The 15,800-nt window shown below is 35.5% G+C and overlaps 1 protein-coding gene across 1 annotated transcript; it reads left to right on the top strand.

Moving 5' to 3' along the window:
• The first annotated feature begins 11,238 nt into the window (after nt 1-11,238).
• Nucleotides 11,239-14,755, top strand: LOC114316828 (translationally-controlled tumor protein homolog). Its single transcript, XM_028263506.2, has 5 exons — nt 11,239-11,543; nt 13,751-13,824; nt 13,958-14,086; nt 14,181-14,338; nt 14,508-14,755. The coding sequence occupies exons 1-5, from the start codon at nt 11,516-11,518 to the stop codon at nt 14,623-14,625; spliced, it is 507 nt and encodes a 168-aa protein (XP_028119307.1). The 5' UTR covers nt 11,239-11,515; the 3' UTR covers nt 14,626-14,755.
• The last annotated feature ends 1,045 nt before the right edge of the window (nt 14,756-15,800 follow it).

Below are 15,800 nucleotides of genomic sequence, written 5' to 3'. Positions count from 1 at the left end.
TTGCATGCACCGGGCTCGGCGCATCATACTAACTGCATTTGTATTTCAATTCCGAGTTAAATACGTGTTAGCTGTAGTATCATCATATGCCATCTTAGAATAGCCGAGCCTATTGTAGTTGTATTCCTGCATGTGTTGCATTAGGCATTTCTGTATAGTTAGAATCATGCATGGATTTCTAACATAACTTCTGTTTTGGCTCGGAGTACTCGGTAAGTATTTATACTTTAGCATCCTTGCATGTGTGTAAGTGACTGCCATGATAGCATGCTTACCATGAGACTAATTGCTTATGTGATATATCTGCCTGAATGCCTGTGGGTGGAGGTTAGATTGCCTGAATTGGGACAATTCATTGATTGTAAATTTTAAGCCCACTTGAGAGTGAAATCATCATGTTTTCTAAGCCCATCCAAGGGTGGCAAAATCTCCATTTTAAGCCTACTTACGAGTAGCAAACCGCTTTCAAAAACAAACATAAAATGTTTTCTTCCAATTCAGGCGATCTAGTCTATACTTATATGTTGTGCGCATCACATAGTAAATCTAGGCTAATAACCGGAATAAGAACGCATAATGTTTTCAAAAGTAGATATCATGGTTAGTAGAGGCCGATCTTTGATCGGGCGAGTGGGGGTGCTCACGAAGTGACCTTCCCCAATTGTACCCAAGTTCCCGAGCCGAGGCAACTTTGGTGATGACGGACACGTGGCCTTAGGCAACGAGTCAGGATTTCCTAAATTTCCCCAAAATAAATATTTAGGTGGCGACTTTGTATTTGGCAAAGCAGTCCATGTTTGGCACTTCTTTCTAAAAAAATCTATTTTCCAAAACGATTTGTCGGATTTGAACTCTTTGGTGATTTGTCAATCTCACATTGCACATTGTGAGATCAGATTAAGAACCGACACAAATTGAATCCGAATTGTAGTGGGGCCCGAGGGCGCGTCTACAGGAGAGTAAACAACGAGCTCATAATTTTTTCAAGGATTTGGCACCTGAGCACTAGGCGAATTCATACTTCAGGTAATAATAGTTTCCTAAGGTGTTCCATTTGTCAAGTTTAGAATGGTAGCGATGTGAATTTTCAGTTTAGAATGGTAACAATCTTCGAATTGTGTTTCATGTTCAATGTAAATGATGTGAATGTTCACATCTGCTAATGATGACTGATGTGAATAATGTGAATGTTCGCATGTGTTAATTTGTCAAACAGTCATGCAATGTATTAGAGATGTGAATGTTGACACCTGTCATATTTTGTTGTTGCTAACATTCACATCTGTCTATCATTTAAGTTGACAACATAATAAGCATATAATGTTCAATGCGAATGATGTTAATGTTCACATCTATCAACGTGAATGTTCAGGCCTGTTAAATTCCATATTGTACAATGTTTGTGATATTGTGCATGGGCATGCGTTATGGGGAGATGACATCCAATGCAGCGGAGTCATTTAATAACTAGATTAAAGAAGCACGGAATCTTCCTATCACTCAAATGGTGGACATAATTCGTACTCAGTTGATGCGGCAAATGTCTGCACGGCGTGACCAAGCAAACAAATGGAATGAGCTTATTTGTCCTACATTCGAAACAAGGCTTATGGATTCGTTCAATGACAGTAGGTCTTGGCAAGTTAGCAAAGCCAATGAGGATGTGTTTGAAGTTCATTCGATACTATCTGTTACAGTTGATGTTGCAAGGCGTACATGTTCTTGCTTCAAATGGCAAATCAACGGATTCCCATGTAACCATGTTGTTATTGCCATTCAGAAGAGCCGCTACAATCTCAATGATTGCGTGGAACATTACTTTTATGTAGAGACATATCGTGCCCTATACCATCGGTGGAGAAGCCGTCTTTTGATCCTACGGACTTCACTATATACCCGCCAACCGTGAAAAGACCACCCGGAAGGCCAAAAAAGAATAGGATCCCATCAAGGGGTGAGAAACTGAAGCAAATAAGGTGCGGGAGATGTGATAAGTTAGGGAGCCATAATCGGAAATTATGCACGGAGCCGATATAGGATGTACATTTTTCATTTCAACATTGTATTTTACATTGGATTCTTATATTCATTTTTGAAATAAGATTGTGTTATGTTGGCAAACATTGTGTTGCAATAAGATTACGTTGCGTTGGCAAGCATAATAATGCATTAGTATTTGATTTGTGTTTTAATTTTAATTTTTTAAAGTACCAATCTAAAATTTATGTTGTTGTGTTTTGGATAAATGCATGATGTTAACATTCACACTTGTGTAATATAATCACATTATGTGAATGTTCACATTGTTGAACTTTCAAACATTTCTGTGGTGTGAATGTTCACATTGTTGTTACTGTTAACAGCATCAAAGTAGATGATATGAACGTTTACATCAATGTAACCATTCACATCATCAACTCATAAGATGTGAATATTCATGACATCATTGTTGCCATTCAAATATTCAGAAGTTATGATGTGAATATTCACATCATCAAATTATTAGATGTGAATATTGACTTGTGTTAAAAAATATCATACTCACACCTGTCATATTGTGTTACATGAACACTTCAAGCAATATTCACATCGATGTAGTATGGTTTAAAACATAAGCAAGTGTACGATCATTCTGTGATGTGAACATTCACATCATGTCATGTGTCAAAAAAAAAAAATACAATCTTAATGTGTATGACCAACGCAAAATAGGCCTGAAAATGCATATACATATATTGACTGAAAAATATCTATACAAGCAGTGATATAGACTTAATTTACAATTAAGCTAGTCTGCTCCAATATGTAAAATCTATTGATACTAAATTGTCTTAAATGTGGATAACAGATTTGGGTAACAGTGATAGGTGGACACCCCCCACCTATAGGTTTTCACATTGCACTGTCTTTCTGTGATTCAGAAAAAGGTGTACTAATGAGTCTCTTATTTGACACCATTCAAAGCGATCTAGGCTGGCATCAATGTCTTCGCAGTATACATGCGCCCTCATGATGTAACAAACTGCAGGCCCGCAATCCACCCTGAAAATGCAAACTTCTTGTTAGATTTTGAAATTTATGTTGGTAATGGTTGTGGAACATTTGTACAAATCGATTTTAGGCTTACGAATTTGATGCTTGCTAAGGACAGATGTCTACTGATATGATTGTTTGCGAAGTATTTTGGCTTGATAAGTTGGTCCATAATGGTGATGATGGTCTAATGTTGTGCACCAAAGCCGCGATGTAGTCCCTCTGCCAACAATGAAATTTCATATTAAGCACCAACCAACATAGTGCATACGTCCAAGGTCAAATATTACACATCATGACAAGTATTATATGTGTCAGCCACTTACCACTATTTGTGCTTTGTCAATATGTGGGTCATATATGCCTTCTCTTGGGCGCAGCGAGTTATAATGACTCCATACATTCTCTTTCACGTCGTACACAACAATTGTCCAGTGGAAATTGTCGTGTAATGGGAAGATTAAGAATCTCTGGCCTTGATACTCCTTAATGTGTACATCAATCAATTTATTCCTCGTGTAAGGGGGATACTCTTGCATGATTTTCTGCACACAAAGGGCATACAATGATGTACCAAGTATTTATATCAATGTTTGATATGAATGATGTGAATGTTCACATCTGCTAATGGTGAGTGATGTGAATGTTCATATCAGCTAATGGTAAGTGATGTGAATGATGTGAATGTTCACATCTGCTAATGGTGAGTGATGTTACTGATGTGAATGTTCACATCTGTTAATGTGAGTGATATTACTGATGTGAATGTTCACATCTGTTAATGATTAGTGATGTGAATGATATGCATGTTCACATCTATTAATTTGTGAAACAGTCATGCAATGTATTGCAGATGTGAATGTTCACACCTGTTATATTGTGTTGTTGTTAACATTCGCATCTGTGTATCATTTAAGTTAACAACATAAAATGATGTTAATGTTCACATCTGTCAACGTGAATCTTCTCATCTGTCATTTTATGTTGTTGTTAACATTCACATCTGCCTATCATTTAAGTTAACAATATAAGCATATAAAATGATATAAACATAAACAAAGCAAAAGTCTAGTGGTTAGCAAACATGTGCTTGTAAAGATGAATGATGAATCCTCCAAACTTGGGTTGACTAGCCCTTGTAGTTCAAGTAGAATTTCACCATATGCATCTATCACCTGCAGAAACAGAGGGGTGGCAGTACATTATTTGCAGTGTCTTTAAAGTGTGTGTGTGTGTTATGTACACATTTACAGTTGCCATACGTTGTTGGTTATTGATTCTTCCTTGATGATGTGTATAATGTCATCAAAATACACATCTTTAGTCTTTGAGTCCCCTCGCCACACTAGCAACCTGTGCATTGTTATTACAGAAAACGTTAATGTCAACATCGCACATTTATGAAATGATCAAATTTATTAAGTATGTATGTGAACTGAACATGAGCAAAAAAAAAAAATCAGTTGGGAATATGTAAGATCACTTACTCATCACCGCCGTTCTTGTGCAAATTTTGGACCTTCTGCTTGTTGAGTTTGTTCATATTGGCCCAAACCTTCAGTTTGTTGTTCAAGGTTAACTTCTTGTACTTTGTTGGCTGCTTTTTTTGTGGTTGCTTGTCTAAATCTTGTGCAATTTGGACTGCATGGGATTGCTCTTCGGCTCCCTCTTTGCCTTTCTTTTGACCAGCCAAGTTGGGGTATTCAAACTCATCCATCCATTGTTCTTTCCTTACCTTCTGCTTTATGCGCTTTACCCTCGATGATAGGCTGATAATGTGTTCCAATGCTGCAGTAGGATGCTTCTTAAGGCTGTCTTCAGCCTTTTGTGCTTCAACTTGACTGATAATGTTGACGAACTGATCGTCAAAAAGGTCTTAAAAATTGTTTTTCACATTCTAAGTTGACGACCAACTTTGTTAGCCGCTGAATTTCTGTATCTTTTCACTCCATGCAAGTCTTCATGTCCATGTCCATATTGGATGGGCCTGATTGGTCAAATAGTTTGGCTTCAAGGGCAGCAATCACCCTTGCCCTCAACTCCCATGATTATTCCAACTGTTTGTATTTCGCTTCCCATTGTTGTACAAGACCCCAAGCTTTTTGGTTTTCTTTTATAAGTACTTCCACAATGTTCGGTTCAGTTGGTTGTGCTATGATGATACCTCTCTCGGCATTGGGGGTGCTACAGCTGGGGTTGACATCATGTCCAACATCATTCAAGTCCGTTACATCGACAGAAAATCCATCCCTGTCGTCACTGCATTGACTGTCTTTCCTTTCATCGTCATTGCTTTCATCTTTCTTTGCTGGTGCACTTGACAAAACCTCAGGTTTTGGCTCCACATTCAATTTTGTATGATGACACATCTTCATTTCAGTTGTGGATGCCATTAGCTCGCTGCCATATACCTGCAGTTGGAGACAGTATATTAGTTAGATAGTTCCTTGTCTTACTATGTGAATGGGCACAATATTTTTGGTTGTACTTCTACCTCATTTAAACCAAGCTTAGCCAAAGATATGGACTTCATGTTGCTATGTAAGGCTGTGAGGTCCCACTTTACGCATCGTGGAATGGCATTGGGGTTGTAGGGTTGTAAGATTGTTGTATGTTCACACAACCAGTACTGAAACAAATAACAAATATCAGTAATGTGTATATTCATATCAATTAACACCGATGTGAATGTTTACACCGCATGGGCAGTAATGTGAATGTTCACATCAATTAACACTGATGTGAATGTTTACACCACTAGGTAGTAATGTGAATGTTTACATCAATTAACACTAATGTGAATGTTTACAGTAATGTGAATATTTACATCAATTAACACTGATGTGAATGTTTACATTAATTAACATTGATGTGAATGTTTACACCAGTGGCTAATACTGTGTGTTTATACATTACTGAACAGTAATGTGAATGTTCACATTATTGATGTCAACTTTGATACCATTGCCCAGTAATGTGAACATTCACATCAGTAATGTGAATGTTCCAAATTTGTTTTAGTGCTACCATCACATCAATCTAGACTGATGTGAATGTTTACACCAGTGGCTAATACTGTGTGTTTGTACATTACTGAACAGTAATGTGAATGTTCACATCATTGATGTCAACTTCCACACCATTGCCCAGTAATGTGAACATTCATGTAACAACCCTCACCACTGTTTACCAATTAACCACTGATTACTGCTAAACTGAGACTGATTATGATAAGTAATTGAATCGACTGAAATACTGAACTGATCGATTGAGTGTGCTAGTTTAAATGCATATCTATCTGTTGATTGTTAAATTATCTGTTTATGTTTTATGCTTTAAACTGCAAAGTGAAGGCCTTATCGGCGGCCGAATCTGAAATTGATTGATGATTTATGATCATTAGAATTTTTGTGATTTTATGGCATATCTAATTAAAATGTGATTTGGTATGTTTAAATTAGATTAATTATTGATAAATTACAAACTTGGACTTAATCACGACTTTGCCATGCCTAGTGACCCACTAACTAAACACTTTGAGCCTCATACACACTTGACCAAAACATTTTCTTCAGCCATTTCCTTGTTCTAGCCGACTAGAGTGAGGGAGTGAAAGGAATTGAGTTGAACTTGGAGAATTGGCTAGAGAACTTGAAGAATTGAAGTATAGATTGCAAATTAAGCTCCCTTATCTTGCATTGGAGACCTAAGGTAGTATAATCACCCTCTTGTTTATGAATTGAGCTTGTTCTTGCATGATTCATGTCAAAATTAGGGGATTGAGTCTAGAATTGGCTTAATATGTTGAATTGCAGCATAGATCATGCATGCATGCTTCCATTGTTGAAATTTGAGTCGATTTCATGGAAAATTGTTACTTGCATGTTCAATTGAAGTTATGTTCTTGAAATTTGGTTTGAAATTGAGTTGAATTGATCTTCCTTTGGGGCTTTGGTTTTACAATTGACCTTTGAAACATGTTGTTCTATGAGTTTACAAATGTTTTCCAGCAAATTAGCCCAAGAGGATCAAAATTCATGTTTTAAAACTTGATTTTGAGTTTGAGGTTCAAATCTGAGAATTCCAGATTTTGAACTCATACTCGAGCGGGGTGACTGGGGCTCGAGCGTGAAATTCGTGCTCCCAGTACTTTGCACTGTTTTGAGGTCCGCTCGAGCGGGACCTTGTGTATTACGCTCAAGCGGGTGTCGAGCGCCCAATCGAGCGTGAATTTCACCCATCCAGCATTTTTGACTGTTTTGCAGTACGCTCGAGCGGGTATGTCTGTGCTCGAGCGGAAACCTTTGTCTGCATGTCCGCTCGAGCGGAGTAATCGACGCTCGAGTGGGACCCCTGTTTTCTGAAAATCCTAAAAATGTTTTTAAAGTGCATTTTTGCATCCTCATCCCATCCTAGGCATTCTTAGGCCTAGTTTAAGGCATCTTAATGAGGATATTGGTGTAGAACCACACCGAGTCAAGATAGGGATTAAGTTATATTTTCCCAACCGTATAGCTTAGTGTGTGTTCACTCTGTACCTGTGTAAGGTTGGCATCCGGAGACGCACTCTAACTTATCTATAGCCCAGAACTCTGTGAGTAACAACTGTGTAAAGATATGTTCAAATATGATTATCTTCTGAACAATTGAATTGTACTGTTTTCTGAAATGATACTGTTACTAAATGAATGATGTCCTAATTGTGAACTGTATTGTGGCATCCTTAGCAACCTACTGTTACTGTGTTGTACTGCCACTGTCACAGAGATCTCTGTCGGTTCCTATGTTAGAACCACTACTGTTTACTGATACGATGGCCATCAACTGACTGTTCGGTCTGATAAGACCTACTGTACTGTTTTGCTACTAGATGCACCACATATGACTGTAATGACTAAATAACTGATATACTGATTGAAATAATTATTTTCAATACTGTAAGGACATTCATTTTTAATCTCTTTATGCGTTATGTTATTTACTGGGCTTTAGCTCACTGTTTCTATACATATATGTAGGTGTTTAGGCACCAGATCGGAGCTAGGAGCGTGGGTTAGACTCCCCTTTTTGTCAAGCCAACCACTGTGCCTCACTGCGAGGTTTCGAGCCTACCAAGCTATGGCTTAGGGGTGTTTTAATTTCCCCCGTCTATCTCTGTATCTGTTTTGTAATGTTGTATAGACTGATAGCACTGTACTGTACTGTTTCAATAGGGGTTAAGTCCCTGTCCTAAATGATTGTAAATGTCGTATATACTGTTTTGCACTAATGGTATATATGTATCAAAAGTCTTTTTGCATACAGACTGTCACAGCTCATTGGACATTGTTTATTTATTGTTTTGGCTTCCACCATGCCCCTGTACTCTGTATTATTGTTTGACCGTTAAGCAGGCCTTCGGTAATCACGGATTACTGGCCGGTTACGGTGCTAAGCCTATAGGGGTGGGTTTGGGTCGTGACAATTCACATCAGTAATATGAATGTTCCACATTTGTTTTAGTGCTAGCATCACATCAATCTACACTAATGTGAATGTTTACACTAGCGTCTACTAATGTGTGTTTGTACATTACTGAACGGTAATGTGAATGTTTACATCACTGATGTCAACTTCCACACCATTGCCCAGTAATGTGAACATTCACATCAGAGTGGGCAGACCCCGTAAATGTTCATATTTAAACATAGCATAAGTTTTATGAGATTTACCATTAACAATATCACACATCCGGTGCCTCGTCCTAGTTTTCCACAGTTTTGGCCCAATGAACCCATCAGGTTTGCCCGGATGCTCTCAGCCCAATCATACTCGATCATCTTGTCTAATGGGTCCATGTATGAGTAGAAAGCCCATCCAATTATTTCTCCCGATGTAGAAAAGAATAGCTTGACGCATGCATACATGCAAACTAATCTTGCGACCTCTTCATTGTCTTGTTTCTTTGTGCCCTTCAATGCTTCGCTCAGAATTTCTCTTATTTTGGCAGCACTTAACCGGCTAACATCCTTGCACATTCGGTGTATGATGCCGGTTGTTGGTTTTGCACCGTAAGAGAGGTCCATCGACTTGGTGCCGCAGTCCACCCCAAAAATCAGTGATATGTCGCTTCTAAAAATCTGGATGTTCTTATCCCCAATGTAAAACCTCCCACTAGATGGCTTGAATGTCTGTACTATACGTACAATGACATCATCATATTTCATGTAGTGGTTGAGGTCGACTTCATTACTAATCAAGCAATCAAACAATGGCCAAAACGGTGTTTTTCTAAGGCACTTCAATTGGCCACTTGTAAATTTTGTATCCTTTAACAGTTTGACCAATCCAGTTATATTTGACCGGTAGTTAACTTTTTTCATGTTCACTTCTTCAGGAACAGCTGTTTGATCAGGTTTGGCTTTGGCACGAGATTCCCCTCGTTTTCACTTACCATCAAATCTATGGGGAGGACCTGGGTGTTCAAATAAGAACATATAATTAGCTGAAAAACAGAAGATGGAACCAAAAGCACCAAACAACATTCAACAATCAGCATTAACAGTAATGTGAACATTCACATCCTTGTACACTGATGTAAATGTTTACATCTGTGCATACTACTGTTAGTTTACCCAGTATACTAATGTGAATGTTCACATCATCTATGTTTGCAAAATCAATTCCGAAAACAACACCAATTATAGGGCAATGTAAATGATTTCATGGGTGATCACATTATGTTATAATTTGCTAAAAATCAAAGGGTGGAACCAACAGCACCAAACAACACCCAAGAACACAAACAAGTCGGACATTGATGTCAGAATATGAATATTTACATCATATTTCATCACATTGTTGAGTGAAGTTTGGGGGTTTTGTGGACATTACCAATCAACAATATCAACATTGACAGTAATAGTGTCTACTACTATAAGTTTTACCCAGTAATTAACACTAATGTGAATGTTCACATCATCTATGTTTACAAAATAAATTTCGAAAACAACACCATTTACAGGGCAATGTAAATGTTTACATGGGTGATCACATTATGCTATAATTTGCTAAAAATCAAAGGGTGGGACCAACAGCACCAGACAACACCCAACAACACAAACAAGTCTGACATTGATGTCACAATGTGAATATTTACATCATATTCCATCACATTGTTGAGTGAAGTTTGGGGGTTCTGTGGACATCAACAATCAACAATATTAACAGTGACACTAATGTGAACATTCACATCACTATACACTGATGCAAATGTTCACATTATCTATGTTTACAAAATCAATTCCGAAAAGATCTATGTTTACAAATTCAAATCCGAAAACCAGAAGGTGGATGTATACATCGGCGATGACATTATGTTTGAAAAGCAAAAGGTGGAATGATATTGCTTACTTTTGTTCCTCATGGTTGGTGGATATGGATGACACTCAGTGGATGAAATAAACTCAATGCGACGACAAGAATTTCCGAACGACGAAGCACCTTCCTTCCGATGTGAACCTTTACAGCGGTGAGATGAAGAGGAATCTGGGGTCGACGGTCAATGGTGGCCGATGACAACGTTGGTGAGGCGATGTGAATCTAGGGTTACTGGAGGCGATGTGAATCTCATTTGGTGGATTCAGTTTTTGTTTTGGAAATTTTGTGGATTGAATAGTTGGAATGGGAATGGATTTTGCAGAATCGGTTACATGCGGGAGAGGCAAAGGAGGGTTATTTCATCATTTTACAATTAATGGACCTAATGGAATATTCAGAAATAGTTTGGATTTTATGGAATAAAACACTTACAAATAGGATTTATCAAAAAAAAGCCCATGCTTTTTTATCTAGAAACTGTCACTCATTGTTATCAAATAACTGTCATATTCAATAATAATATTATTTATTTTTTGGCATCAAATTGTCGAAATAAGCTATATAAATTAGGAAAATTACTATTCAGTGATAATTCTACAAAATTAATACATATTCATGAAAGAATTTATAATTTTAATTAGTAATATTTATAAAGTTTACCATTTATTTGCAATTATTTTTCAAAACACCCACTGAACTGAAATTTTCCCATATAAATTGATTCAATCATCAAACTATTAAAGAATTTAAATAGAAAATTGCAAACACACACAGACACACAGCTTCCTAATTTTGATAATTTAATTTGCATAATTTATTTAAGTTTAGAAATTAATCCAAGAATACGTGATGGGTTTCTAACCAAGTCAACAAGTGGTCTGGTTGGGCTGAAGCTTACTTAACCGACTCGAGCCCATTACTTTAAATAATTGGGACACAATTGTCAATTAATCAAAAGACGATCCTTTTTTCGTAATTTAAGCCCTTCATCTTCCTCAAACCCTCGCGTATAAATAGTCGCTGCCTAAGCTACTATAAACCCTCTGTTGCTCGCTCTGTCTCGCAGTGTTTCTCTCTCCGATCTCTTCTCCGTTTGTTTGGACGATCCGAGAGCTTGCTAATCATGTTGGTCTATCAGGACTTACTTACCGGTAATCTCTCTCTTCACATGCATTTATGTAACTTTTGTTAGATTGTATTGTATTCGATTGAATGTTTATGTGTTATCTGAGCTAGTTGGTTTTAGATCAGTGTTCAATTTCTTGCTTTCATGGTGATCTGTGAATGTTTAGAAGGGCTTTTCGGTTAAACCTAGGGTTTTAATACGCGTGATTATATTTTTTAGATCACTGTTCAATTTCATGCTTTCATGGCGATCTGTGAAGGTTGTAAGGGCTTTTTGGCTAAACTTAGTTGTCTAGGGTTTGTATAGAGCTTTTAATTGTATTTCATGTGTTCTGTGAACTGGTTGTTTTTAGATCAGTGTTCAATTTCATGATTTGATGGCGATCTGTGAAAGTTTTAAAGGGCTTATTGGTTAAACTTAGGGCTTTTTAATATGTGATTATTTTTTTTTAACCTTTGTTAGTTTTCGCTTTGTTCATGGTTGTCTAGGGTTTATATAGAGTATTTAATGGTATATTCATGTCCCATGTGAGCTAGATGTTTTTAGATTAGTGTTTAATTTCATGCTATCATGGTGATCTGTGAAGGTTTTAACAGTCAATATTGATAAGTCATGTTAGAGATTGGTTTTGTTTTTTTGTTTTAGTTTTTGGTGTGATAGATCGATGTGACTTTCTATATGATGTTGAATAATCCTTTTTGTTGTGATACATGAAAGTGACATGTTTTCTTAAAAATAATTGTCTCATCCTTTGTTCTGTCAATTTTTTTTTTTGGTTAAGGGTTTTTGATTTGTAGGTTTTGTAGACAGTATAAGCCTGAAGTATGAGGAAATTGTTTACTGTTTAAGCTTGGAGTTGTAATCTATCAATACCCCTGGAAGTGCTACCTTTTCTTGAAATTCAAATATTGTCTTGGTAATTGTGTTGTTTGTGATTTGGATGTTTACCTCATATGTGTGTTGTGTGTTTTTTTTGAACTCTTGGTTAGTGTTAAATATTGTCTTAGAAAGTCTTCCATCTTTGTTTTGCATGATTCCTCTTATCTATCTTTCAATAAGTTGCCACTAATCCGCAAAAGCACTGGTCCACTAATTATCTTAAAGAGGCTTGCCAATTAAGATTGCTGATTTTGATTTGTGAATCATGATTTTTCCTTTTGATATTCGTACCTCCAAAAATAGCTCTATTTATTTTTGTTTTTTCTTTTGCATCTGAAGTGACACTGTTAATGGGTAAAATAAGCATGTACTTTTGAGCATGAAATGGCTCCTCTATTGATTTGAAATGATTGCTAATTGAACTCCGTGAACATGGTGCTGTGGTCAATTTTGACAAATTATTGTTTTATCTGTGCTATTTTACTATTATAAAGGGAGAAACCAGCTTGGTGATCACTTCTATTGAATGACTGCCAACATTTACTGTTTGGTAGACCGAACCAGCTCGGCCTGACCTGACTTTGACTGCTTTCTGATTGCTGGTTAATGAACACCCCTTGTCCTAAGTAAATTATTATAGATCCTCATCCTTAATTATGTAGGAAGTCTAGGGATTTTCTAATCAGCTAAAAGCCTAAAAATTTGAATTAAAACTCCTTTGTTTTGCAAATATCGGGAAGTGGAAAATTGATTAACTAATGGGTGAGCAAAGACAATTAAAAGGGATGAAGGAAAGAACTTGGATTCCATAAATAACTCTCCCACAATATTTTTTGGAGAAACTTCCTAAATTGTTTTAACCAACATCATATAATTTCAATCTTACATTGATGTACACACAGTGCATTCTCTTTAGTATTCCTTAAATCAAGCATGTAGTTGAGCTTATTGTTTGCTTTCCATGCACCTTTTATTAATTAAATGGAAACTTATTGATGCCAGTTTTTACTTTAAATTATTTTATTTTACTTCAATTTAGGTTTGTATGAACATTATTGACAATTTTTGATATCATTAATGCCGTAAAGATTGACTCCTCTCGTTTGGTTAAGGGACTCATGCACTCCTAATCTTCCATATCAACTAAACCCCACCCCATAATTCTATTTAGCATGTTAGAGTTGTTAAATGCCCCAAGTTAGTCGGGAGAAAGACTGCACATGCTTGCACAAGTGTTTCTTTGGTTGATTTTTATTTTTTATCTTACGGCTAAGTTATGTCTTATCGAAAGCATATGTATGAATTTATTGTGCTACTATTTATATTAACACTTTTCATCAACATCAATTAAAGGTGATGAGCTTCTCTCGGACTCGTTTCCATACAGGGAAATCCATAACGGAGTGTTGTGGGAGGTCGATGGGAAGGTCAGTGTTTTTTTAATCTAACTGTACTTTGTTGTTTATTTATGTTGGTTTATTAGTTGGATACTTTACTGGATAGTATTGCATTATGCATTGAGTGTTTAATTTACATTGTGTTTTTTTTGTCATTTCGTAGTGGGTTGTGCAAGGAGCAGTTGATGTTGACATTGGTGCAAATCCTTCCGCAGAAGGTGGTGATGAAGACGAGGGTGTCAATGATCAAGCTGTCAAGGTAGTTGACATTGTCGACACATTCAGGCTCCAGGTTAGTTTTGCAAACTTTCAATCACTTCAAAAGATTAGAAATGTTTTAAAGTTAAATTTGACACCAAAAAAATAAATGAATGTTGTATTTGTAGGAGCAACCTCCTTTTGATAAGAAGCAGTTTGTTGCATTCATCAAAAAGTACATCAAATTGTTGACACCCAAGCTGGAGGGAGAGAAGCAAGAAGAATTCAAGAAGAACATTGAGGGGGCAACTAAGTTCTTGCTCTCGAAACTCAGTGATCTCCAATTGTAAGTAACTTTTTTCTCATCTGAAGTATTTGTTTGTAACTGGATTGTTTTACCTGACTACATTACCGAAATAAAGATGTGATTATTGTTTCGGCAAATTTTTGTGAAATGACAAAACTCTTCCTTGTTTAAGATTCAAACTTAATGAAGTTGACAATCTGTTTTGTAGTTTTGTTGGGGAGGGCATGCATGATGACAGTACTCTGGTGTTTGCATACTACAAGGATGGTGCGACTGATCCAACATTCTTGTACTTTGGCCATGGGTTGAAGGAAGTCAAGTGTTAAAAAGTGAAATGGTAATCACTGGGTTTAAGGGGGGAGACGTGCTTTAGTTTTAGTTATTATTATAATTTCTCTTTGATATTTGTATCATGGAACTTAAAATTTCATCTTTTACTGTTTGCTACTCTCTGAACTCTGGATTGTCTCTGCATTCATGGGCTCTGTGCCTGAAACTTTGATTTTTTTTTTTATATTTATTTTAAGAATTATGTACTATTATTATATAAATTTTTTGGGAGGTTTTCATAAATTGACAGCATTAAAATTGTTCCCAAAAAAATAGATTTGTCAACAAAAATTTTTTTGTATAAAAAGATAATTAATTCTATGTTTATTATATTTTATACTATTTTTTGTTTAGCACGTATGACTATTAATGGTTGAATATAAATATAAATGTGAATGGGACTTGTATGGATATTATTGAAAAATATGGGGAGTGTAGTTTTATTGACATCATAAATTTTAATAATGATATAAAAAAAATTTATACATAATTTTTGTATAAAATGATATAATTTAACATAGAGTTTTAATTTTAAAATAAAATACCGACGAAGATGTTTTTTATTTATAATATTATTTTGGTGAATTTTTGTTGCGTAAATTTTATATATAAATAGAGTTTAAAAGGGAAATTATCAGTAAGTTTTAATTATTCGATCAAGTTTTATTGAAAATAATTTGATATAATTTTCATTAAGTTTATTGAAAATAAGTTTTAATAAAATTGTCGTTAAAAATAATTTTATTGTGTTTTTTTAACATGTTCTTAAAAATTGATTACTTTTTTTGTCACAATTTTTATAAATTATTATTAAAATTTACAAGTAGTGATTTTTTTTTTTTTGTAACGAAGTTTTTAAATTGTAGTTAGAAGTTAAAAATTAGTAATTTTTTATGATGGTTTTTTGAAATTATTGTTAAAATTTATAAGTAATGATATTTTTTGTGATAAAATTTAATAATGCTTTTTAATAGTATTTGATAAAAAAATGTTATTAATTTTTACAAAATTTATTGAGTAATAAATCTACTTTTTAATTTTTATACGTAAGTTCCCTTTTTACTTATTAATTTTTATATGTATGTTCGCTTTAATATTTAAAAAAAAAATATGAGAGAGAAAGAAAAAGGGTTTTTTTGTTTTTGTTTTTGTTTTTTAGTACCTCATTGTA

This window comes from Camellia sinensis, chromosome 6 (assembly GCF_055761805.1).
Source record: "Camellia sinensis isolate YWXY chromosome 6, ASM5576180v1, whole genome shotgun sequence".
Lineage (NCBI taxonomy): Eukaryota > Viridiplantae > Streptophyta > Magnoliopsida > Ericales > Theaceae > Camellia > Camellia sinensis.
The sequence above is the reverse complement of the archived record's forward strand: the minus strand, read 5'-3'. Positions and strand labels throughout refer to the sequence as shown.